The sequence below is a fragment of the Netta rufina genome (genome assembly GCF_964035555.1).
Source record: "Netta rufina genome assembly, chromosome: 5".
Taxonomy (NCBI): Eukaryota; Metazoa; Chordata; class Aves; order Anseriformes; family Anatidae; genus Netta; species Netta rufina.
Window position 1 is genome coordinate 5337745 of NC_140128.1, and position 25100 is coordinate 5362844.

Here is a 25100-nt window from a genome sequence, read left to right on the forward strand (position 1 = left end):
CCTACACGGGATTGGGATGCAGCTGCACCTACTTTCTTTACAGGCAAACTACATTGACATTTGAATAATTGCTCTAAAGTTGTAAAGATCAGATACAAAAGCCCTCTCTGTATCTGCTCCAGGATCTAGAAAAGAAGAAAAGACATCCAACATATTCTTGCACCATGCATACCTAAACAAGACCAGCTCTTTATGAAGCCGCAGGATAGTTTGATTTGTGCAGCAAGGTGGCTGTACTCTAAATGCCAAGACTTTTCCCTGCAAGCACTCTGCCTAATTCTCTGCTTAAATCCAATATTGCTGCTCCTGTAGCTATCACTGAAGGAATGCAGTGACTTACAGCTGCGAGAGAGAACTGTTTGTTAGAGGCATCAGCTTGCACTTCAGGGTGTCACACCGTTCTACACTCTTACAGAATAATAATTAAAAAACAAGTATGTTCTCTGCAGAACTCTAGCTGACGCAGCACTTTCACCAGAATTCCAATATCTCCACTGAGGAACTTATTTTTAACTCACCCACTAGAGGTATTGATTAAAACACAGTTATTTGCACAGCTGACTGAAAAAGCAGTTTCATATTAAAGCCAGTAAAATATATAATGCCACTCTCGCTACTTGACCTTTGCTGATGGGAAATTGTACACTGTAGTCTTTGTCCTTGAAGACCTCACATTTAAGAAATACATCAATTGGCTGCTGAAATTTTCAGTAGCACAAATATGTATTAAAAGTACTTTTCAGAGAGAACAGAATTTCTTACCTTCATAAAGGCTTTTCAGCAGTTCCCTCTCTCCACAGAAGTGAACACCCTAACCACATAACTTGGAAATTTTGTAGTGACCCTATGTAGAACATAAGCTTTAAGTCTCTTCTATCACTGGAAAGAATCCCAGCATTGTTCCAATAGTGTCAGTGGTAATCCATGATGATGCTTTTCAATTGGGCACATATGTACGGATAAAAAGACACTGACAAGTTTATTTGTAGAGATTCTTCTCTTTATGAGCAGCTGGCATCAGAGATTCTGGCCAACGTTAACAGAGCAGTGATTGTGAAGTGCCTGAGATGCAAAGCCAGTAACACACTCTCAACATCCTTTTACATGCGGGTTCCACTTCTGGTTCATCTCCTGCTTCACTTTGCTGCTTCCTTTCTGTCAGCACAGGGTAAGATGCCTTGAACGATTGCTAAAACCAATTAGAATATCTCAGCCTAACAAAAGCTCAATTATGGCTTTGTAAAGTTAGATTACCTTTATCTGATCCTATTGATCAGCTAGTTATTAGCAGCAAGGTGTAACAACAGGTATAACGTTAATTGTACTCGACCGGCACAAACACAGCTTTTTAGTATCTGTTTGCTTTTTCACATTTCCCAAGCTATTTAAGCAAGCACGTGTTTGCACAGGTTGAAAGTATCTGACGCGTGCTTCCAAAGGACTGCACCGAAGGTTGGGGTATGCAGAAGACCCATGCAGAGCAGCACCAGTAGCACTTGGGAGCAACGCACTCTGGAACACTAAGTGAACTACTCAGGTACAGATAGCCAAGAATCACAGAATCACAGAATTTCTAGGTTGGAAGAGACCTCAAGATCATCGAGTCCAACCTCTGACCTAACACTAGCAGTCCCCACTAAACCATATCCCTAAGCTCTACATCTAAACGTCTTTTAAAGACTTCCAGGGATGGTGACTCCACCACTTCCCTGAGCAGCCTGTTCCAATGTCTAACAACCCTTTCGGTAAAGAAGTTCTTCCTAACATCCAACCTAAAACTCCCCTGGCTCAACTTAAGCCCATTCCCCCTCATCCTGTCACCAGGCACGTGGGAGAATAGACCAACCCCCACCTCGCTACAGCCTCCTTTAAGGTATCCGTAAAGAGCAATAAGGTCGCCCCTGAGCCTCCTCTTCTCCAGGCTGAACAAGCCCAGCTCCCTCAGCCGCTCCTCGTAGGACTTGTTCTCCATGCCCCTCACCAGCTTCGTTGCCCTTCTCTGCACCCGCTCAAGCACCTCCATGTCCTTCTTGTAGCGAGGGGCCCAAAACTGAACACAGTACTCGAGGTGCGGCCTCACCAGAGCTGAGTACAGGGGGACGATCACCTCCCTAGCCCTGCTGGTCACACTGTTCCTGATACAAGCCAGGATGCCGTTGGCCTTCTTGGCCACCTGAGCACACTGCTGGCTCATATTCAGCCGACTATCCACCATCACTCCCAGGTCCTTCTCTGCCTGGCAGCTCTCCAACCATTCCTCTCCCAGCCTGTAGCTCTGCTTGGGGTTATTGCGCCCCAGGTGCAGGACCCGGCACTTGGCCTTGTTGAACTTCATGCAGTTGACCTCAGCCCATCGGTGCAGCCTATCCAGATCCTCCTGCAGAGCCTTCCTACCCTCAAGCAGATCGACACACGCGCATAGCTTGGTGTCATCTGCAAACTTACTGAGGGTGTACTCGATGCCCTCGTCCAGATCATCGATGAAGATATTAAAGAGGACCGGCCCCAGCACCGAGCCCTGGGGAACGCCACTAGTGACTGGCCTCCAACTGGACTTGGCTCCATTCACCACGACTCTTTGGGCCTGGCTATCCAGCCAGTTTCTAACCCAACAAAGCGTGCGCCAGTCCAAGCCAAGAGCAGCCAGTTTCTTGAGGAGAATGCTGTGGCAGACGGTGCCAAAAGCCTTGCTGAAGTCAAGGTAGACCACATCCACAGCCTTTCCCTCATCCACCCAGCGTGTCACTTTGTCATAGAAGGAGATCAGGTTTGTCAAGCAGGACCTGCCTTTCATAAACCCATGCTGACTGGGCCTGATCGCCTGCTTGCCCTGCAAGTGCTGCGTGATGACTCTCAAGAGGATCTGCTCCATGAGCTTCCCTGGCACTGAGGTCAAACTGACAGGCCTGTAGTTTCCCGGGTCTGCCCTCCGGCCCTTCTTGTAGATGGGCGTCACATTTGCTAGCCGCCAGTCAACTGGGACCTCCCCCGATTGCCAGGACTGCTGATAAATGATGGTAAGCAGCTTGGCCAGCTCCTCTGCCAGTTCCCTCAGTACCCTTGGGTGGATCCCATCCGGCCGCATCGACTTGTGCACATCCAAGTGCCGTACCAGGTCACCAACCATTTCTTCATGGATAATGAGGGCCACATCCTGCTCCCCATCCCCTTCCACCAGCTCAGGGTACTGGGTATCCAGAGAACAACCGGTATTGCCGCTAAAGACTGAGGCAAAGAAGGCATTAAGCACCTCCGCCTTTTCCTCATCTCTTGTAACTAAGTTTCCCCCCGCATCCAGTAAAGGATGGAGATTCTCCTTAGTCCTCCTTTTTGTGTTGATGTATTTATAAAAACGTTTTTTGTTATCTTTAACGGCAGTAGCCAGATTGAGCTCCAGATGAGCTTTGGCCTTCCTAAGAGAAGACAGGGCTCGTGTCAGCTTTGTCACACAAATTCAACCTGGGGGCTCCTGCCTGCCTTCCAAATGCCAGGGCAATAGCCTGCTTACAAGGAAGTAAGTGCAGAATCACTCATGGCTAGCAACAATTAATACTTGGTTGATACTAATTGTTCTAGCATTGATACTGTGGCATTAACAGGCACAGAACTGGTTGACAAAAAAATCCTTACACAAGCCAAAATAAATGCCCATTACCAATATCGGCCCCCAGATACATTACTGGCTGCAATCTTTGCCTGACAATTTGCCTTGGCTCTAGGGACCACCACGGTGCCTGCAAAACGTTTCCTGCCAGCCACTGATGCTCTCAGGTTTCACACGTGTTAGGAGAGAGGATGCAGCTGTGACTCTGCACCATCAGGGAATTTCTAAAACAGTGAGGGCAATATCAGCTTCCTGCTGTAGTCTCCTTTACATCTCCAAAGTGACACAAACGTAATTAAGCTAGGCAATTAATACAGCTATCTGCCCCATACTTTGGACAAGCTATATTTGAGATCACAAAGAGGTATAATAAAGTAAGAAGCCCATACTCTCTCCTCATTCCTTATCAGTTGTGTAGGGTTACACTGAATAAGGAAAGTATTGGATTTTTTTTTTTTTTAAACACAGATTTGCTGATATTCAAAGAAAAACTCCCAGTGAAACATGAGTTCTACCAAAAAAAAGACTCAAGTACTGGTTATTATTTCAGGTTTTGAATGCGCAGGCTAATGTGCTCATAAGAGAGTCAAAATTCATCCAGTCTGGAAGAGACATTTAGTCATCAGCTTACTCCTACACTTAACATTGCAATTTTTGTGTCTACAGCATTGTGGCTTGGCTTCTGTTGTTGGTTTTGTTTTTGTTTTTTAAGTCTAACTCTCGACCAAGAGGTCATCTCTCACATAGCCAGTTGGTGGGAGAGCACTGCTGAACACTGAAATACAGGTTCTGCTAAGATCATCTTTTTTCCTTTCTACATGCTTCATGTGGGTGGAAACATTTGGGTAAGTTACAAAATGAAACCTTCAGTAAGCTTTCACCTCCTTTTTTGTTACCACGTATGCATTGCATGTGATACTGGCACATCTCAGCCTGTTCCACGTAACGAAGCAGTAACCATAGGCCATAAAACATTGGTTGTGACAACTGCACCAGCAAAGAAACCAGCCTGCATGCTACAACCAAGGGCAACACGCATGGCAAAAGCTAGGGAAGCAAATTACAAAAACCACTGATAGATAGGCGCCATGTTATTTCTAAATTTTTAATTGCATGACGGAACAATAGCCATAACTTCAAAAGTCAGAGAGATAGGAACAAAGACATTCATTTTACAGTTCTCACCTTACTAATGCTTTGACAGTGGATCTGACCACACTGGAGAGCAGGAACAACGGAGACACAAGAATGTGAAACAGGGAGATGGAGGCAAATGCCACAGATGGGGAGAAGTCAGCCTCTCTTGTCAGATGAGCGTGGACCACAAATGTCTACAAAGATACAGACGTTATCATCAGCATTTAGCCATAAAGGAAATGCATAAAGACCTTGCATTTCACAAGCATTTCATTTAATGCCTCTTATTTAAGAACTGCAATTTTTGTTCTCTTAACAGTCTGGAGAAGCGCTTCATACTCCTTGCTGTTACTGGTTGCAGACAGGCTTTTTCCATTCTCTCCCAGAGGAATTGCAAACGTGCAGGAGCTTTGCATCCCTTCCTTCTTCTTCCTCATTTCCACATCACTTACACTTGGAAGCATAGTTGTAATTAAAGTTACTTAGAAAAGTCCATACTTACTATAAGTACAGCTGCAATTGGTATTGCTGCATTCATAAAGACTGTGAAGGAAAACATGTAGGAACATTTAGACACAATTCCCATTCAGCCAAGATAAAGATTAAAATACTGCTAACTAACACTGTCTTATAATGATATTTTCTATGCTTAACATAGCAAAAATGCACAACTATTTACACACAGCATTCTTTTAAATACCTACAGTTTGATTCTCCAGTTACCTCAAAACCCAACTGCTCTTCAGTTACTCAGAACCCAGCAATGCACCCTAGAAGAGATGACCAACCTATGCATTTTAAAGTGTGCTCAGCTCACATAGAGATCAGGCGTGGGGCACTCACAAGTCTCTGTCTCACAGCAGACAAAAATGCTGAGCTGATACGAGGTCTGGCAGACAACTTGGACTGTTTATTCCAGAAGAGAAAATGGATCCACAGCTACAGAGGTGGAGCTAGAGTCCAGTTCAGCTCAGGAACAGAAGATGGGCTTGTGGTAAGGGCAAAGCTGCAGGGGCTTGCACATCAGTCTCCACCAAGTTATTTTTTGACCTTGTGCAAGTGACTTATTTTGTTAGAAGGACCTAACAGATTGTGAAATAGCCACATTTAGGCTGGTTTTAAGGTAGCTAATTCAAGCTGCTACCTAGGTATCAGTCTGAGCACGTTAGCTCAGAAGGCTGAAACTCCGAGCATACTTCAAGCTGGAAACCTGTGCAGGACCTTGCGCTTCTACACACTGAGGCTATAGAGAGTTGAACTAGGTGGTTTATTCCATTTAGTTAGGCATAATTACACTTGCTTTGTCAGGCTTGGCTACTTAGATTATTAATATCTTCAGGAGACTGATACAGGTTCTAACTCTAAGTGTGACAGAGCTTTGATTTCGATTTCAGCTGGGCCTTGTGTTATTAAAATGCAGACAATGAGCCAGTTTCCTCCCTGACCTTGAGCAGCATTTGTTACGGTGCCCTGGATTCACTACCATAGCTCTTCATACACTATTGCATTTCAAGTTTATTAAACAGATGGAGGGGGTAGAAAGAAGCAAATAAAATTTGTGTACAGGGATCTCTTTGAGATGGGGCAGGAATATGGGCTGACAATACAATAATAAACAGCTACCCCTGTAGAAGCCTGACTCAGAACCCGAATCATGGTCTTGTCCCACACTGCTGTCCACTCAGTCACATCGTGAGAATATTATCTAACCATCCACCCTTTCATTTTGACCTTTGCTCAATTTTATTCCATGAAGTGAACAATACAGAGAAAGACTACGGAATATATAGATAAGACAGAATTAAAAGATCAGTACATGTTTAACAGAAAAGAAAGAGACTAGTCACTTCTTAAAACAAACAAACCACCTTTGCCTGTTCTTCTTTTGCTGTCAGATATAGCCAAAGGTCAGGCAGGAAAAGCACTTGCTGGTTTCTTCATCTGAAGTGGAGTGCCATCATTTGGCCCACAAATACTTCTAGTGGAATGTATGACCATCCTTCTCTGGGCACAAACTCCACAAATAACTTAACATACTGTCAGAGACTCCTTCTTCCTACGTTTAGAATATTATTAATAAATCCTGTAGTGTAGTTGTAAACTCAATTCAAGCATAAATAAAATAGGTGTGTTATTTCGTGTAGCTCTAATTCCTTGACTGATGGGACTGAAAACACAGGTGTATTTATACATAGGTTCCTGAGGTAAAAGCTTACCTTCTGAAAACTTTTAAGGTTGGGAGATCTGGGGATGTTCAGCCTGGAGAAGAGAAGGCTCTGAGGAGACCCCATTGTGACCTTTCAATACTTAAAGGGGTCTTATAAAAAAGATGTAGAATGACTCTTTACTCGGGTATATAATGATATGACAAGGGTGAATGATCTTAAACTAAAAGAGGATAGATTTAGAGTAGACATTAGGAGGAAATTCTTCACTGTAAGAGTAGTGAGGCACTGGAACAGGTTGCCCAGAGAAGCTGTGGATGCCCCATCCTGGAGGTGTACAAGCCCAGGCTAGGTGGGTCCTTAGCCAACCTGAGTAGTGGGTGGCATCCCCGCCCATGGCAGGGGGCTTGGAGTTAGATGACCTTTAAGGTTCCTTCCAACCTGAGCCATTCTATGAATGACAAACATGTATTAAAGCCTAAAAATTCATAGTTTACTACCCACCTTAGAAAAATGTTAATAATTTTCTGAGAGAAATGTTCTTTTCTGTGTTGGAATACAAAGCAGCTTCTCCTGCAGAGTTGTTGCACGTCATATAAACTTTAAGTAGTTACAGCATAGGAAGATTGGAAAATAAAAACTCGCTGCCTGTACCTGTGGAATTCTTAATTCTACTAAATCCTTGCATTTGCGGTTTGCCTTTGAGGCTGCTGCAGTACATGATTTCTCTTTTATGTGTGTATCAAATAAGAGAAAACCCCAAAGCTGATAAACTTGTCAAGAGAAGGACCCTGCGCTTCTGTTGGCAGTATGAGATTATACCTTCCAAAGATGAAGTTGGAGGGATTAAACATACTGTAGGGCTGGCAAAGACTGCTGTGGTTATGACAGCATGGGTCAGTTGGTGGCTCCCCAGAAGTTGATCTGAATCTTGCTGTTATGTGAGATCACAGGCACATCCAAGGACATCTTATTTTAAGTAAACAAACACTGACTGAGCCACTGGAATTTCTGGTTTATTAGTTAGTTTTTTGTTTGTTTGTTTTCAATTACGGAAATGTCTAGTATAATAAAATCATTTCTAAAATGGATTGATTTTGCAGCTAAATTTTTTTTTTCCCCAATTAGATTCTGTCCAAAGTACTTTGTTATTAGAAAAAGCAGATAGAAAACTAGAAAAAAATCTATAAGGTATGTGGACCATTTAGCACAGTAACTACTGGCAATTTCCTGTGAGAAAGCCTGGATTTCCTTACTTTCTGACAGATTAGACAAAAATTTACAGAAATAGGAAAACCATTCCTTGCTTTCTCTGCCTTTCCTGAATATATACCCTTACTCATAAACCTACAGAGCTGAACATAAGATAATCTTAATAACAACTGCAAAAAAAATGAAAGTCTTCTTGGCCACAGTTAAAGAATACGCTGTTGAAACTCAAGAGGTTATCACTATCAACTTTGTAATCCGGTTTTGATTCCGATGGGTACATTTCATTAAAATGATGGCTAATTTCTATAACAGCTCTTTTAGTATATATGAACAATTTACACACCTACAAACTATATCCAGGCAGAAGGGCGAGGCACATGAGATCCAAATTTCATGCTGTCTTGAAATGGAATTTTCTTGTGGTCTAGCCAACACTGCTCTGAAATTTGTAGGTATATTTTCTGTAATCCAATGCAAATCTGTTCCTCATGAATAGAAGCAGATCCAACCACATTCTTCCATTCATGCTAATACCTAAATATACTTAAAAAGATTTCCAGAGCCCATTCAAAACGGCACTTAAAAATACATAAAGTTCTCCTGTTTTCTTACTCTTCTAGGACGTCTGCCTTCCTGCAAAATCTTGGTCACCTTCTGGCATTATCTTAACCACAAAAAAGAAATCTTAAATTTACTATTATATCAACAAGCACACATTGTGCTGATTATGCCTATCATTCCATTTATACTTATGATAATAATAACAGCACATTCTCCTGTATTTATAAACTCTACACTAAACTGCTAACATGCAAGTTTGTAAGCACCAGTGAATCTTCTGCTACAGACAAAAGGGTGCAAAGAACTCCTAGGCTGACATTGGAGAAAACCTTTAAAAGCCAAAATGATGTGCATATGATAAAGTAGTACTGGCTTACCCCAGCTGAAAAACTAATCTGTGGTGTCTTACAGACATGTAAATATTACAAATAAAAATGCAAATGTAAACGTTGAATGTTTCAATAGTTTCAAATAGTATGTATTCAGAATTGTGTGGAATAATACAGTTTCTTATTTATCATGTCACTATTTCTTTACAGAATATTCAGTACAGTTAGGATAAATATGCCTTTTCCTAGCTGTTACAAATGAAACTCTGAGGATTTAAAAAACAAATAAGACTGTACAGCTCCTTCGGTCCTACAGCTGAACCTGTGGCCTTGACTATAAATAGGATTTAATGCAATGTGAAGCCCTGCAAACAAAAGGAGCCCGTGTACCCTGCTCTGGGTGTAGAACATAGTTTACCGTCATACACGTATAATCTACTTCAGCTAAATTCTCTTTTATGCTGAAATACTCTACAAGCACAGAAAGCTCAGGTTCCCCAGAGAGAAAATCTGGTCTCAGAAGTCAATGAAAACCTCAACTTAATCTCAGTCAAATTCAGCAGGTACAGGATCTTGCCCTCAGAGTACATTACTCATGTGACTGTTTGGCAGGAAAGGAAGTCAACTACACACCTCTTGGGTGAATGTAATCAAATAGTACTAACCAGACTGGAAGTTACTTTTCTAAGGAAAAATCTCCTTTATTAGTCTAGAAGGTATTTGTACAGGTAGCTTATAGCATTTGATAATTCTTGTTAAAGTTTCCAGTGCATTAGTAACTTATAGAAGATATCAACAGCGTTCTTCAGTACGACTTGACTAATTATTTCTGAAGTACTACAATAGAAACTATAGAGGTATTGCATTTGATCTGCTGAATTACAGAGTTCTGGCCTTAGATGTTTTTAAAAGGGAAGATAAATGCCTTGAAGCAGCTTGAAATTAGACAAAGGAAGAAATCTAGTTTGGGAAAGATGAAATTGCCAGCACTGTCATATTTTCCTTTCTAGTACATAGTAATGGCCTTAAGAATCACTTGTTTTCATAAGAAATCCAAATTTTGAGTAATAAGTTGTCAGTACCATCTGTTGGAGCTTCAACGCAAAGACATTTTCTATCACATGATTTTGTGATATATAGTATGGTGCAAAATGCAGGAGGAGGGTAAAAAGATAAATATCAGCAAAGGCTTCTTCCTGAGTGCTTTGTTATAGAGGAGAAGATTGCTGGGTGGAGCTAGCCTGTAAAACACTTGTTACTTAAAAGCTTCTCTTGAGAAAGCTAATACTATGAAACATTAATCTGACCTTCTCTTTTAGGCATATTTCCTATACAGGCAAAATTCTACTGAATTAAATGGAGCGTCTGACTAAATGGAAAGTGAGGAGTATGGAATCAGAGCCTAGAGCAACTGAAACAATCGCAACAGAGAAATGGTAAACTCATTAGCACCTAAAAATGCAGTGGCACTTCAGCTGAACAGTGGATTAGAATGAGGGAGGAGACTTACTGGATATGGAGGTATAAAGGGCAAATGACTTTAGGCTAGTCATTTCTTTTTGTCTGGTTTCTTCTACACTGCTGTGAAAGATGTGTTCCCAAGCATAGAGTTTAAGGAGCTTAATGCCTCGGAGCATCTCATTTGTTTTCTTCAGTCTCTCATTGGAGTACTCCTGCAACATTTACATACACATTTAGTTGAAGAGCACCTGGCCCTTAAACGTAAGGATCACACAAAAATTGCATGCAGCCCCTTGTAATCAGTCAAGTATTCTCTACTATGGAGAGATGCTCTGTCCATTCAAGATGCTTTGATGTTTTTTTTGCAAGGGTTAGACTTCTTTGGTGAATCTCACCTTGCAAAGGCAGGAGGCTGAGTGAAAAGCCAGTTGGTCTGTAATCACCTCCTTCTAAATCACGTACCTTATACTGAAAATTTTATTCCTGTCAGCTTTCTGATCACTTGCAAAGAAGCCTCTCGTGACTTCTACTGCTCAGCACATTTATTTTCAATAGGCACACTCAATATGTACAGAGGAGATCAGAACAAGCAGACAAGGTACAACTGGACACACTGCTCTACCCCAGTCACGATGATGTGGAAGCAATGGTGTCAGGCTCCAAAGCAGCAAGGCTGCAATAGCAAGAAACTGGGATCCTATAAGGAGCCTCGACTGCGCAGGGCCAGTTGGCTCTGGCACTACAGAGCACCGGTGAAGTGATCCTCCTTCCAGTTTTCAGGTTAATGCAATGATCTTTGTGCTATGCTTTCCTGCAGAGCAGAGACAGTCCAACCAAAATGCACTGCTCCCATCTACAGGAATTTCTAGGTGATGCTGACTGTCTGCTTGGATGCTACAAGAATGAATGCTGCCTAAATGTCTAGAAGGGTGTATACTGTTGATGTGAAGGCAATACTTTCCCCCCAGGACGGTGTACAAATTTCACATTGCCACCCATGATCTATTTAAGAAGAGATTTCAGCAAGCAAATCCTGTTGTCCAGCATCATTACAGGTTTGTACAGCTTCCTGGGCAGTGCAACAATTGCTGAGCGTAAGGAAAAGGTTCGGAGCAGCTGGACAAGGCAACTTTCTCAGCACTGCCACAGGCAATTCTGACAAGTTACAGACAAGTCAAGTGAGGGATCAAGGAACAGCTCATGACTTAGTGGACCTCAAAGTTCACCAGCATGCTGTGGGAGAGCTAGGACTGTCCAGAGTTATTAAATGAGCCACTTACATAGATATCCACATCTGTGACGTATCTGTGATCTGAGGTCAGATGCAGCTTTCCTACTTCATACTTACTTGGACAGACTGCCCTGCATGACTCATTTATTTCTGCATCATTTGGCTGCACATGGCCATTTCAGTCAATGCTTACTGACTATTTACACTTGCAAGTTAGAAAGATCTTAAGTTTTTTCCTGTTAAGGAAACACAAGCTGGCTGAAAAATATAAACCCCAAGACAAATTTGATCTTTACTGCTTAAGCTTATCATGTTTACATTCTTTCATTTGACATTCTTGAGCATCATCAAGCGTTTGAGAATCAGTTTTTGGCTTTGTAATTTGGCTTTTATATCATTTCAATTCTAAACACAGGCCAATGCATAAATATCAGAGGTGATGTTAATATCATGTGTGAGTGTGAAGACACTTACCAATGTGCTTCTCTGGGCCTGTGAGAGTTTTGTCGCTACAAAGTACTGAACAGGTGCAAGTACTATGATTACTGCTGCTCCAATTAAGGCACTGATTCCTAGAAGATAGTAGAGCAGAAGAACTCCTACAATTATCTGTTGGAAGAAAAAGTGAGAGGAAGACTTGGGATGACTTCACTTTGCGTATGCACCACAAAAAGCAATCACAGGGTAACTGTGCAGCACATTCAAGAACAACCACTGCAGCCAACCCTACCCCAAAACCTCATATGCTCCGCATCACTGCCACAGTGTGGTTTGATCAGCCAGGATATTCTGTCAAAGGATCAAATACACCTAGAGTGTTCCTCCTCATCTTGTGGATTCTGTGACTTGAATCACACTGCAAGAGATTTAGAGAACTGCTAGCTGGGATTTTCTGTTTCATGGAATCCCCGTGACGATGAATAGCAGACAAGGGTGTACAGGTTTGTATACACCCTTCTATTTACCTTCAATAACAACTCCCACAACTAAGTAAAGTAACTTTATTTTAAAAAGAAGTATATTTATAAGAAAACTCGAAATAAAATTTATTTTTAAGATGCTTCCAGGTAAGCCATTGGGCTACTCCTTTCACAGCTGCTATTAAATATTCTTCCCCATTGACCAGATGACATCGCATGCATTTGCTTTGATTTGTTTTATTCCCTTCTTTGACATTTAAGTATTTTTACACCAAGACAAGCAAATACCTCTCCCAGTTTGATCAGAACACACTTGTCTACAACACGCTGGAATTCCACAGATTTCCAACTGTAGTAAGCACAGATTTGCTTACTACAAAAATTGATATGAAATACCATTAGAAATGCAACTGATATTTTGTAAATGTTAACTTTCTTCAACGTTCATGACATTACTGCGGAGGAGAAAAAAAAAGGAACATCATAATTATATCAGTAAGAACCTCCACTTCAAATAAACACCAACAAACTTGAAAGAAACTGTTTCAAGGACACACAGTACCAGACAGGCAATGAATGTTAAAGAAGGCTAGAGAAGCAGTTTAAGAAAAAAATTTTGACTTTGAATACGTAATTTAGACAGCAGGTCAGAGCCTGGGTGGAAAGAGTGAATATAAGTAGCAAACAAGATGTGCAAACTACTGATATTAACTATTCTAACATCTGACTCCTGAATGACCTAAAGCATTGACACTATTATGTAAAATATAGTATAAGCTAATAAATTAGACAAGATACAGCAATAGAAAACTAATTTCATATATTGTTTCCCTTAAGTTAATTAAAAATAACGTAAGTTACAGAATTTCCTTAAAGTATTATCTACTACTCTTGCTACATTTGCATACTCACATAACACTCCCAGAAACACTACCTTCCGTCATCAAGTTCAGCAGTCACCCATTCCCACAGATGTTCATGGGAACTGCGTGCTTCCATGAAGAAAACCAGAGTCCATAGTTTACCCACTTCTATGTCAACATTTTTGTGAATTCAAGAAGAACAGAGAAAGCTATTTTTTCTTAACAATCCTTTGATGACTATCTGCAGATGAACTAAACCAAAATGTGACTCTTACAATGAGTCACAGTATTTATTTAGGAAATATGCGGCATCATGAAAGCAAAGTCCTATTGTACATACAGTGCAGATCTAGTAAGAGCAAAGGTTAAACGGTAATTTAAAGATCCCTTTGTAACGAGTGAGTGAGCAATCTGCTTCCACGTGAAGTTAGGAAATTCATGAATGTGTAAAGCCAATGAACACATGCAAGGCCTCCACCAGAGAGCCCTGGCAGAGCTCCCCTCCAGAACAGGAATTGTCTTTACAGATCAAGATATTCATTCCCAACTGCTTTGCCACGGGCAGACAACTCAGGCACTCAAAATTCAGGAAAGCACTGAACAGTGTGCAGCTAACAGATGCTCAAAAACACAAAGTCAACATGGAACAGTGACTCTCTGCTTTACCGCTACCCCACTGCTGGTTGATTGCCAAGGTCATTATGGGACACACTAGCTGTTTCAACAGAGTCTTAGCTTCTCACAAAAACAAGGATAAAGCTACTCTGGCAACTGGATTTGGAGGGACTTGCTAGCACTTGGCTTTAGTTTTCTCCATCCTGGCTATTGAAAGGATCAATCTTTGCAATAAAAATTCTGTTCTCAATAGCTTATAAATGATCGCATTTGCATCTTCTTTCATATAGTGAAAAGGGAAAGCCTTTGTAATATATTCATCATGTGTGGGACAAAAATGTATTCTCAACAGAAGTACACAGATAGAAATATCTGAAAACTGCCAAAGCCTATAAACATTTCTGCAAGTGATTCCGTATTTGTCAGATGCACACAGCAGTCAAGAATAACCAGTAAGTGGTAATATTCTAACTGCTAGAGGACAGTAACTGACAGATGGGAAGGCTCTAGATTAATATTTCTGAGAAGGTAATGACTGTATTTTTAAACAACTGTGCAATTAAACATTTTGCTTCCTTTTCATCAAAATCCCAAATGCTCTTATCTGCCAGAAATATATCTGGAACAAGAAACTCACTGATACCTGTTTGTTGTTAAAAATAAATCTACTGTCTAGTGACATTTTTTTTTGTTTAATTGAAGATGGCAAATACTGTCAGACAAACTACTTTGTGGCCAGTTTTGACAGATATCCTTTCATTACCACTGTGCACTGTCCCTGCCAATGAACCCAAGACATCAGAACAACGGACCTTTAAAAAATGATCACAATGGAATCAAACACAAGTGTTTATAAAATGGAGAGGGGAAAAGCCTTTACAGTGCCTCATTTTGCTCTCAGGGTTTGAGCCAAACCTAACGAGGACATCTTTCAATTCATAGGCATCCCCCGGCCCCTTTTCATTGATTTCAATGACCTTCAAACAGTAACTTAAGGCAATGATCAAGTTCCTATTGACTCCAGTCACGGCAAAAATGGGATTCAAATTATCTGGACTGCATAGAAATGTGATCAATGACTAAGTCTTCTAGTCAAGGACAAATACAAAATTCACACCAGATGATGAAATACTAATAGGTGATGAGCTACAAAACCATTGTAAGTCTGTTTAAAATAATACTGAAGCTTGTTCAACTTTTTATTTACCATCTCTGAAGTATCCAGTAATTCCAGTAATTTCACTGCCTCAGGAAACAGGGTACTGAATGAATGCTGCAGAAATGTGTTTGGGAGAAAACTTTGCAAACAACATGACTCATTGATTTGTATCTTGCAATGCATACACCATCCGCAAAACAGGAGCGTACTCTGACACTGATTGTCTTGATCTGCTGAAGAGCATTGCAGGGTGAATTTTAATGCGAATATAATCATATTTTCACAAGACTGTCATGAAATCTTTATGAGTCCGTGACTTCTGGCACATTAGAGCAAAATGTTGTTAGAGAATATGCAATGAAACTGGCTTAATTCTCAGTTGCACTGAAGCTCTCCCTGCACTGAACTGCTAGTGATCTTGGAAGAAGCCCATATGACATTGGTACCTCCCATATAGGTTGTTTTATTAACATCTTTACAACGGATACAAAGCACAGGGGATAACTGGACACTAAATATTACCTTTAAAGGGGTGGACTCCTCTAAATACCTCCTAGCATTTTTTCAGTATATACACATAACTCACCAACTTCTTACTGCATGGGACTTATAGTAAAGGGACAAAAAATAGCCTGATAACAAGATTAGTACTAACAAGCTGTCGGCTTGTAGCCACGTTTCATATCAGTTTCTTTTCATTATACTTGTCTTCTCTTTTGCAATTAGAAATTAATATTAGCATATGTTACTTGAATATTGCTTTTTTCACCCACTTCCCCACTGTAAAATAAACTGGTTCCTTTTATTTTTTTTCCCTTCATGATTTCAGAGAAATCATCCTGTTGCTAAAAACCTAGGTCAAATCTCTTTCTGAGAAATATCTGCTGGTAATTGCTATACTCATCGGCCTCTTTCAGCTCTAGAAAGTCAAATGTTTTGAACTGCCGTATTAAAAAAAAATATGAGTGTCTCCAGGAAATGTGGTCTATGCCCCAATGCAGTTAATCCTGCACAAGAAAGAAAAATACATGCATTTATTTTATAAATGCAGGCACACTATGACTTGTAAAAATATGACTGTAATCTCTGAATCTTCTACTCTAATGGGTATAGTGATATATAGCTCACGCATGTAGAGTGAATGCAAACTGTAGGCTAAAAAAGCACAGTTTAAAAAGAAGTCATTGTCTAGTACTTCCAGGTGAAAAGAGGACGCTATCTGGTTTTGCAGAGAATACTCTCCAAAGATTGAAGCTATACAAAAGAAAATGACACGTTCAAAAACTCAGTCACTGACAACGAAGAAGGTCCTGTTTTGCCACTTACCCTGCATTTTCCTCATTAAGGAAAAAGCCAAATCCAGGGAAAATAATTAAAACAGGTTGTTGCGTTGTGGGTTTTCTTTTTGTTTTTTCTTCTTCCACTTGGTCCAAAGGACCATCTCTAAATGATCATATCTTTAAATCTACTACTGTTTCTGTTACCTCTTCTACTGGGATAACGATTGTAATATATTCCAGTTAACTCCCCTGAGCAAATGAAGCAAAACGAACTGGAATAATATGAACTACTAAAAATTCCTGTTAAAAATGCAAACTGTGTTTGGCAGCAGTCAAGATCAGTACTGTAATACAATCTTAAATACCTAGAGTTCTGTCAAAAATAAGAAGTTTGTTACATGTGTTTCTAGATATTTATATCTGTTCTGTAAGTTCTTTGATATATTTACTTTCCTAAAATTCTTAAGCAAACCATCACTACAGATTTATGCACATTAACAACAAAATGGTACACCGCTCAGTCTCCTTACCTGTACTGGCATAGCCCAAAGGTTAGGGCAGAGGAAAAAGAACCACATCAGCTGGTTGGTGTCTATGGCAACCAGGTTACAGATCTGGCCTGCAGTCATCTCCCCCATAGACATGTTTGAAGTAGAAAGCTGCATAATTTTGTTGTATATTTTTGTCTGGAAGATGGATCAAAAATTGTTAGTATAGAGAATGAGACCTTTATTCCCCAATTGGCCCAAGAACAATACCCATAACTTATGCCACAGAGTGCGCTTGCTGTAACTAGTGTTAATAAAATAACATTATATAATTATATTCAATATTTAATAGTCAATATATTATAATCCTTTTTATTTTTCTCTGGCAATTGATTTAGGCCTCATCCAACTTCAAAACCATATTCCTGGCTGAGTGTTGTTACATTTTGGCTAGAAAGCCCAGTCCCATTGCAAATATTAGTTCACAGGCAAATAACGTTAACAGCTCTGATTTTATACTGAATTACTTACCTCAGTACAGAACAGGCACCATGTAAAAAAATAACTTAATTACACAATATGCAATAATGAAGGGGTGCTATTACCAGCTTGTTTGGGAAAAGGCTGCCCAGCAATGCTTTACAGTCATGAGAAAACTGATAGGAGGCACCCTGATTAAGGGTCTTCTGGTAAATATCAACCAGCCCTCACGATGCATAAAGTCATTTTGGGCACATGGAAAAGGTGCAGGTGTATACAAGGGGGTAAAACAGGTAAAAGGTTTAAAGAAAACTGAAAAAAAAATAGGAAAAAAGAATTTGCCTATAAATGCTGGCTATAAGACTGCTATTAACATTAATTCTTCTGCTTAGAACGATGGCTAGAAATTTTCTGATTTGAATGGTACAACTGAGCCTCTATCTAATACACAGTGCACAGAACACACAGCTTCGCCTAAGCAAAACTGATGGGAATGTAACACCATTTTCTTGCAATTCCCCTTTTACCATTTTCTAGTTGCTGTGGTCCATGTATTTTTCAGTTAGTTGCAGCACTTCTGCTTGGTATGTTTTGTGCCGTGTATATCTTAGGTCAAATTCTTATTTTTTTTTAGAAATTTTCTACTTCACTCTAATAGAGGCAACCAACGGACATAATTTAGAAGTCTGGCAGCTGACAACTGTTTCCAAGCATATGATCAAAAGATGATTAAATAATTATGCTATTGGAAGCATCCAGCCATCTCAAGACTCTCACAGGATTTATGCAGTTCAGGGGGTAAACCCTGTTAACATAAGGCTAGCTTTCAAGCTGTCAAAGGATAGATTTCAGCCAGTGTACTTGGCAGTACTGCATTATAACCTAACACCTAATTCTCTTATTTATTCATCTTTCAGGCACAGATCTTTGTATACTACATACTTTGATCTGTTTGTGGTTGGGGAAGAATTACAGGCTCCATTTTACCACTCTTACATTCAGTAATTACAAACTCTTCACTGCCTGGTTATTCTAGGGCATGACCCATAGAACAAGTCACTACTCCAAGCACTCAAAATTCAACCTATCCTTTGTCCAAAGTACAGTTAAATATTAGTAAGTAATTACAAAAACATCAAATAAGATTCATATGAAAGAGAAATTAGGTCTACATTAATGCAATCTTTAATGGTAATGTCTACATTGAATTTATTTCAGGAGAACTCTTTCAGTTTCTGTAACACAATTGAACTACTACAGTTATATATTCACAAATACATGTGTGAGTGTAAAAAAACTGGATAGTTAATATATTGGCTACCTGTATTGCACCTCTCAAGTTGATTCCTGTTTCAATAGCAACATAGTATGATGCTTGGAGAAATGTCCTTTGCAACAGAAGGGCAAAAAATAGGAGCACAGCCAAAACATATGCATTAGACAGGAACTCTTGAGATGAAATAAAGAAAACACCAAGAATTTTAGTCTAAAAAAAAAAAAAAAAAAGAGAAAAATTAGAATTACGTGCAATTGTAATTTAATTACCAGTTTTGCATAATTAATAAACAGCGACAACCACAGTTTATTACTTTGAAAACACTCCCAAACGTGATCTGAAACCTCACCATTTATCAGTTCAATGAGACAGCCATATAATGTGCCAACTCGGTAAGCTTCATTTAAATGCGAAATTACATTTATAGGATTTTTGATATCCTTCCAAAATTCTAGGTCACTGAGTAACTCAGTATCATCATTTGCTAATGACATGCACTGCCAGTTGTCAGAAAGGACTAGTTAACATTCATTCAGGGAAATCTGTCTCCTTATTTTTACATCTCAAGATACAGAACACTAAAATGACCTTCCCAGCTTGGTGGAAAACTCATCCTTCCATTCTTCTGGAAATACACACATTATTTTGGTTTGCAGCATCTAACAGGTTTGTTCAGCATTGGTTTATTTGTGGTCTTTACCTCCTAGGAAGTTCATGAGATCGCTGGAGTGCATTTTGAAGCATGTCAATAGTTCCCTAAGACAGCAATGCATTTATTCCAAGTTATATTTAACAAGCAGACACCTTCAGTGCAACAATTAGTTCAGAGCCTGGCTCACTTGGGGAAGCCTTCTGAAATAAAAAGGTCTCTACCTTCGCATTTATCCACTTGGTTCCTTCAAAACTTTGTTTGCTTATGCTGCCATTAAAGGCAAAAGGTGTAAGCCATCTCTTTCTATTCCCTCTCAGAGGGCTTCTTTGCAATTTACTTTCTTGCTGAGCACACTTCTAGCCTAGACAGTTTCTTTGCTGTTGAATGTTTTAAGACTGCTATAACATTTAATAGATCACGTTTCACAAACACTCACTGCCTGTACATTTTATCAGAACTGACCTTGCTATCAACTCTTTATAGAAATCCCACATGACAAATTAATACAGAGGCTAAACCTAGTTTTTAAAGTCGTGGTTTTGCAAGATGAGGTGAGCCAGCTAAAAGAGAAATGGGCTTCTCCTTACCCTTAACTGTACCTGGGTTGCTCCAGGCTGCATACTTCTGTTGCTTACTGTTTGCTAGCTTGGGAGCTTATTGGATCTATCCCAGAGCCAATTCAGATTACTGACAAGAAAATCAGTCCAGAAAAACAAAACAACACAACAAAAAAGCATGCACTGCTAGCTTTTAGTTTAATGGGCAAAGTCAGACCACAAGTGTCTGGTGGGTGCCAGAGCTAAATCAAAGGAGGGAATGGGTGCAGGGCAAATGACAAACGTGAAAGGAAGAAGTGCAAGTTCTCTTTGCAGTGGTAACACAACAGATCATTTCATCTTCCTCAGAAGACAGAGCTTTAGGGTACTTTTTCCATGTCTTTTTACTCCATCTTTTGACATTCGTGATGGCTGCTGCCATTGCTGCAAGACGGACACTATCTATCCCCTTGACAACAGTATGGTAATTGACAGTCTTAAAAGAAGAGAAATGTAAGCTTGCCTTTGTAACAAGTAAATGAGATAATATACAAAACAGTTTATGGAAAGATCCCTTGTTTTTCCTCTGCAAGAAGAGTGAACACTTTAAAGAACACAATCAGCACAAATTTCCTGATGGTGTCTCCCACCTCACACAAGAATATCACTTCTCATAAGAAGAAGCTACTCTGACCTGTCTCCACATCACCGTAACGGCCTGCTGAGGTGCACAGGAGATCATCCATGGACACCAAGCAGTCCCTCTCCATAAACATCTGGGCACTTCAAAATGAACTGCAGTCAACTCTTATAACACTGGAGAAACTAAAAAGTTATTAAAGGGCTTCTATTTTGCAGCACAGATGTGTGTAGTATCTATTTTCCTGGTTATGTGCTATTTGTTACAAACTGCTGAGATTCATACCAAGGCTGTACACAAAATAAAGCAAGTAATTATGACTGCATTTCTGTCTTTCTTCATGCAAATGCTTCCTATTTACATTAGGAGGCATCTTGATGGCTGTATACTGCACGATTTCAAAAGCCACCTGTTGTTTCTTGTGCAGCATGTAGATACTGAAAGACAAAATAAAATGTAACTGCAAAGTCAAGAGTTTTGGGAAAAAAAAAAAAAAAGAAGGACATTAGGGATTAACGTGACATCATTTGCATTCATGATGTAAATTTATGCCTGGGGCCACATCATATCTTAACTTTCAACAGTGAGAATCTCTCCTCTGAGTTACCCTTTCTCAGGCCAACTATTATTTCAGTTGTCCTTCACTGGGATTTCTTTATAATTCAACACAGACTCATCGAGGAGAGTGGCATACAACATAAGAACAACATATATCACTGCAACACTGTCAAAGATATCCTCTCTCTTTGCTGTCATGTTAGTAAGTGTAGTAGTAAGCGTAGTATTGTATCAAGGGCAGAGACTAACCCAGCACAATTTTAATGCTGTCCTACATATCCATGTAGCTAGTACTGCTAATTACTTCAGCTAACACTGCCTTTTTTTTTTTTTTTTTACTGTATATTAAAAAAAAACATTTTTTATATGATCAGATTTTGACAAAACATGTTCTTCTAGCAGTGAGATTTTGGTGCAGTGCTGATTCACACTAAAACATTACACAATAGAGGAGCAGGGATGAAAATTGAAACGAACTTGTTATCCTAGTACACAGCTTGAAAGAAAATGAAGACTGGCATGTATACACATAAGCATCACACAGACAGGGACACGTTTCCCCAAGACATCTACAAAGTTTCACATGCAGTATTAGGCCATTATAGTTTACAAAATCAATGAACATTTTGTGACTAGGCTACAAGAACAAGCTAAGCACACTTGCAGCAAACATAAGGAGATAACAGAACATCTACTGAACCTTCCAAGCAGAAGACAAAAAACACGAGAAGTTGATGGAACTACATTTTGTTTTCAAAAAAATGGTTTTGGGGACATTCAGTATCCCACCTTCCTGATGACTTCAGGACAATATCACTTCTTAAAGTACCAACAGGCTCTAGCCAGTAAACGGCTGAGTGAAGGCCACTATTATAAATGCTTACAGACCCTTCATTCCCACAGTGTAAAGTGTTGATACACTGGGACCTATGACTTCTAGAGCTTTTTAAATGATTCTGCAGGTTTGTTGTATCATTTGAATCTGTTATGTCAGCAGATACCTAATGCTAAAATGACCAGTCCTAACACTGTGACATGGAAGATGTTACCAGCAAAACGTAATCATTCTGTCAGTCTCTTCTTCGGTGTGAAATGGTTGACACTCAGAGAAATTCATGCCATGGGAATGTTCCAGGGCTGGCCATAAATATTGATACTGGAGTTATAAATATACATGAAGAGAGTGACAGAATTTAAGATGCTGTCGTGCTCTGACTAATTGTGGCACTAACTAAAGCAGTTAATACTGCCTGCGACACCCACATGATCTCAGAGTTCCAGCTCCATGACAGTTTTTATTTGTCACAAAGGACCCGAAGAATAGAACAAATATATCTTATGATTTATCTCTTTGCCTTCAGTTTCATAGAGAGAATTTCTGTTTGAGAGATACAAATACATTATGATTTCTCTCCACTTGATTTACAAACAGTTCAAATAGAAAGCCTCTGCAAATTACAGAAAGATATTTCATCTAATTCAACAAAGCCTTTCAGGTATAAAATTGTATTAGCCTTTTAACAGAAAAATGTTGTATATAAGTCAGGTCAAAACAGAAGAAAATGCCTTTCCAGAGTCCTCCTATCCAAAGGAAAATACACCCTTAACTGTCACTCAGGGACTGTCACCACCACCAAATACTGTTAAGCGATCCCCAAATGGTATCAACTACAACAACCATGAGGCTACCACTTAGCTAGACATGGTGACAATGTCACAGCAGGATGAGACTCCTTTCAGGGCCTATCTGGACCAGCCCTGAGCATTTCTAACAGGGGAACACTAGCTGATGCTTCAATAGAAAAATTTAACAGGGTAATCTGTTAGTAGAGATTTGGTACAAATTCATTTGAAACAATAAGCACTCCAAACAAATTATTAAGAAGCAGCTCAAAAGTTTCCGTAGTACTTTGCCACAGTGTAGCCTCTAGCCTACATAGTCTTTTTTTTTAATTTTTAATTTCCTGCTTTAACTAGTTTCCATAAGACCTACTTGCTATATTGAAGTCTCCAAATATTAGGATAAAGATTGCAAAATGTATAAATAATTCATTTCAGCTTGAAGCTTTTGTTAATTTTTCTGCAATGTATTCAACACCTTTCAATATTTACTTCAATGGACCTCATCCAAAGTGTACCTGGGTGAATGGGCATCTTTCCACCAGTGTCAACAGACTTCAGAGATCAATCTTACATCAAACAATAAGTGAGTTGCAAAAATAAAGTGATAATTCTCATAAAAATGAGGCCTGAGTGACTTTACCTTTTGAGAAGAGGCTTCCTGAACTTTTTTAAAAAATGCTTTTAATTTGTTATTAATCAAGAAGTTTCTTGTGGAGCCTTCAATTAAATAGCACTTTTATAATAATTGTTTCAGTTGATCTTTTGAAACCAATCTGCCCAGAGAAACAAGTGGAAATTCTTTGTCCAGGCTAAATCAGTATCATGATAATAAAAGCCTGCTTTAATCCTCTTGGACATCCCTCATTTCTGGAAATGAAAAGCCAAGCCTCTTAAAAATACACTTTTCCTTTTTTGAAAAGCACTTACTCACATACTTGATTAAATCTCTAGTCACAGCTGTACCTAAACTACTTATGATACCAGTAAGATCCTGAACATGTTTCACCACTACCTTGAACAAGGTTATATTCCTGAATAACCCCAAGCCTGACCAGATGCGTAGGTAACACATTTTGTTCATCACCCAGGTATGACTGTCAGCAGTAGGTGACACACGTGCTATCTCTTCCAGCATTCAAAAATACATTGCAGTTGCTTTCTTTACTGAGGAAAGATAATACATAGTTTTAGTACTGCTTCTTTTGACTCCTTTTGTAACAGCATTTTGACAGTGTGGTGGTTTCATACAGACAACTAAGCTCTACCAGATCATTCTCACTCCCCCTCCTCAAAAGAACAGAGAGGAAAAAATGATGAAAAAAGGCTCATGGGTTGAGATAAGGGCATGTGGGAGCAAGAGGAGAAAACAGTTAATCTTGCCACTATGGCAGCACTGCTCAATGTCTATTATTAGTGTGATATCAATGCTGTTCTAGCTACAAGTGCAAAGCACAGCACTATAGGAGCTGCTGTGGGGAAAGTTAACTCTGTCTCAGCCAGACCCAGTACAGACAGTACCTGTGGGCGGATGGTGTTATTTCCTTTCCTAACATTGTGAACAATCCCAGAGATGCAGAGGGGACCAGCAAATCCAAGCAAGTCAGCAAGAATACGGAACGTGCTGCTGAGAAGTAAGGGTCTTCCAAAAGCACAGCAAAGAGCACGCCAAATTGATCTGGATCCTTGTGGAGATGGTGACCTTTTGTTCTGTCCAAAATACAAAAAGCAGATATAGTAAAAGGATTATATTATGTATAAACCGCAGGTATGAGAAATTATTTTTCCCTTGCTTTAGTTCATTGACAGTAATTGCAATCTTTGAGCTAGAACTCAGGAACTACAATTTTTCTTCCATATGTTTTTATAGAGTCAGAACAAAGCATTAGTTTGTACTCTCCTCCATTTCACAAGAAGAAACTGTTACTTCTTTCCTATCCTTAGTAGGGATCAAGTTACGTGTGTTGTTTGTGGTTTGCTGGGGGAACAAGAAAAAAAAAAAAAGGAAGGGAACTGATGGATTTTGTTTTCTTTTGAACACGGAGACTGAAAAGTTATATTCTTTTAGATAGGCTGCAAAAGGCTTCTCACTAACTTCCCACCTGAAAACTAAGCAGAATCTGAGCTGAAGTAGTTTCAGACCTTGAATTCTCTTACGGACAAACTGTAACTGAAATAACACTGAAAAATAGTCCTGCAAGACCTCATTAATATTGACTCCGTAATTGAATGGTTCCAGGGTCTTATTAGGAAGAATGATAATGGTGTTTAGTGAGTACAGTCCGTAATTACTTTCCACATCATAATAGAGAC

The 25100-nt window shown here is 39.6% G+C and overlaps 1 protein-coding gene across 1 annotated transcript in view; it reads right to left on the minus strand.

Annotated features, from left to right (window-relative positions):
* Positions 1 to 25100, minus strand: part of ABCC8 (ATP binding cassette subfamily C member 8) — a 75142-nt gene that overhangs the window by 39287 nt on the left and 10755 nt on the right. The window contains exons 6-12 of the mRNA XM_084287389.1: positions 24309 to 24497; positions 18827 to 18991; positions 17068 to 17223; positions 12175 to 12309; positions 10519 to 10681; positions 5244 to 5284; positions 4790 to 4935 (exon numbers count right to left, since the gene is read on the minus strand). Coding sequence (XP_084143515.1) covers positions 4790 to 4935; positions 5244 to 5284; positions 10519 to 10681; positions 12175 to 12309; positions 17068 to 17223; positions 18827 to 18991; positions 24309 to 24497 — 995 coding nt within the window. The remainder of the gene's footprint in view (positions 1 to 4789; positions 4936 to 5243; positions 5285 to 10518; positions 10682 to 12174; positions 12310 to 17067; positions 17224 to 18826; positions 18992 to 24308; positions 24498 to 25100) is intronic.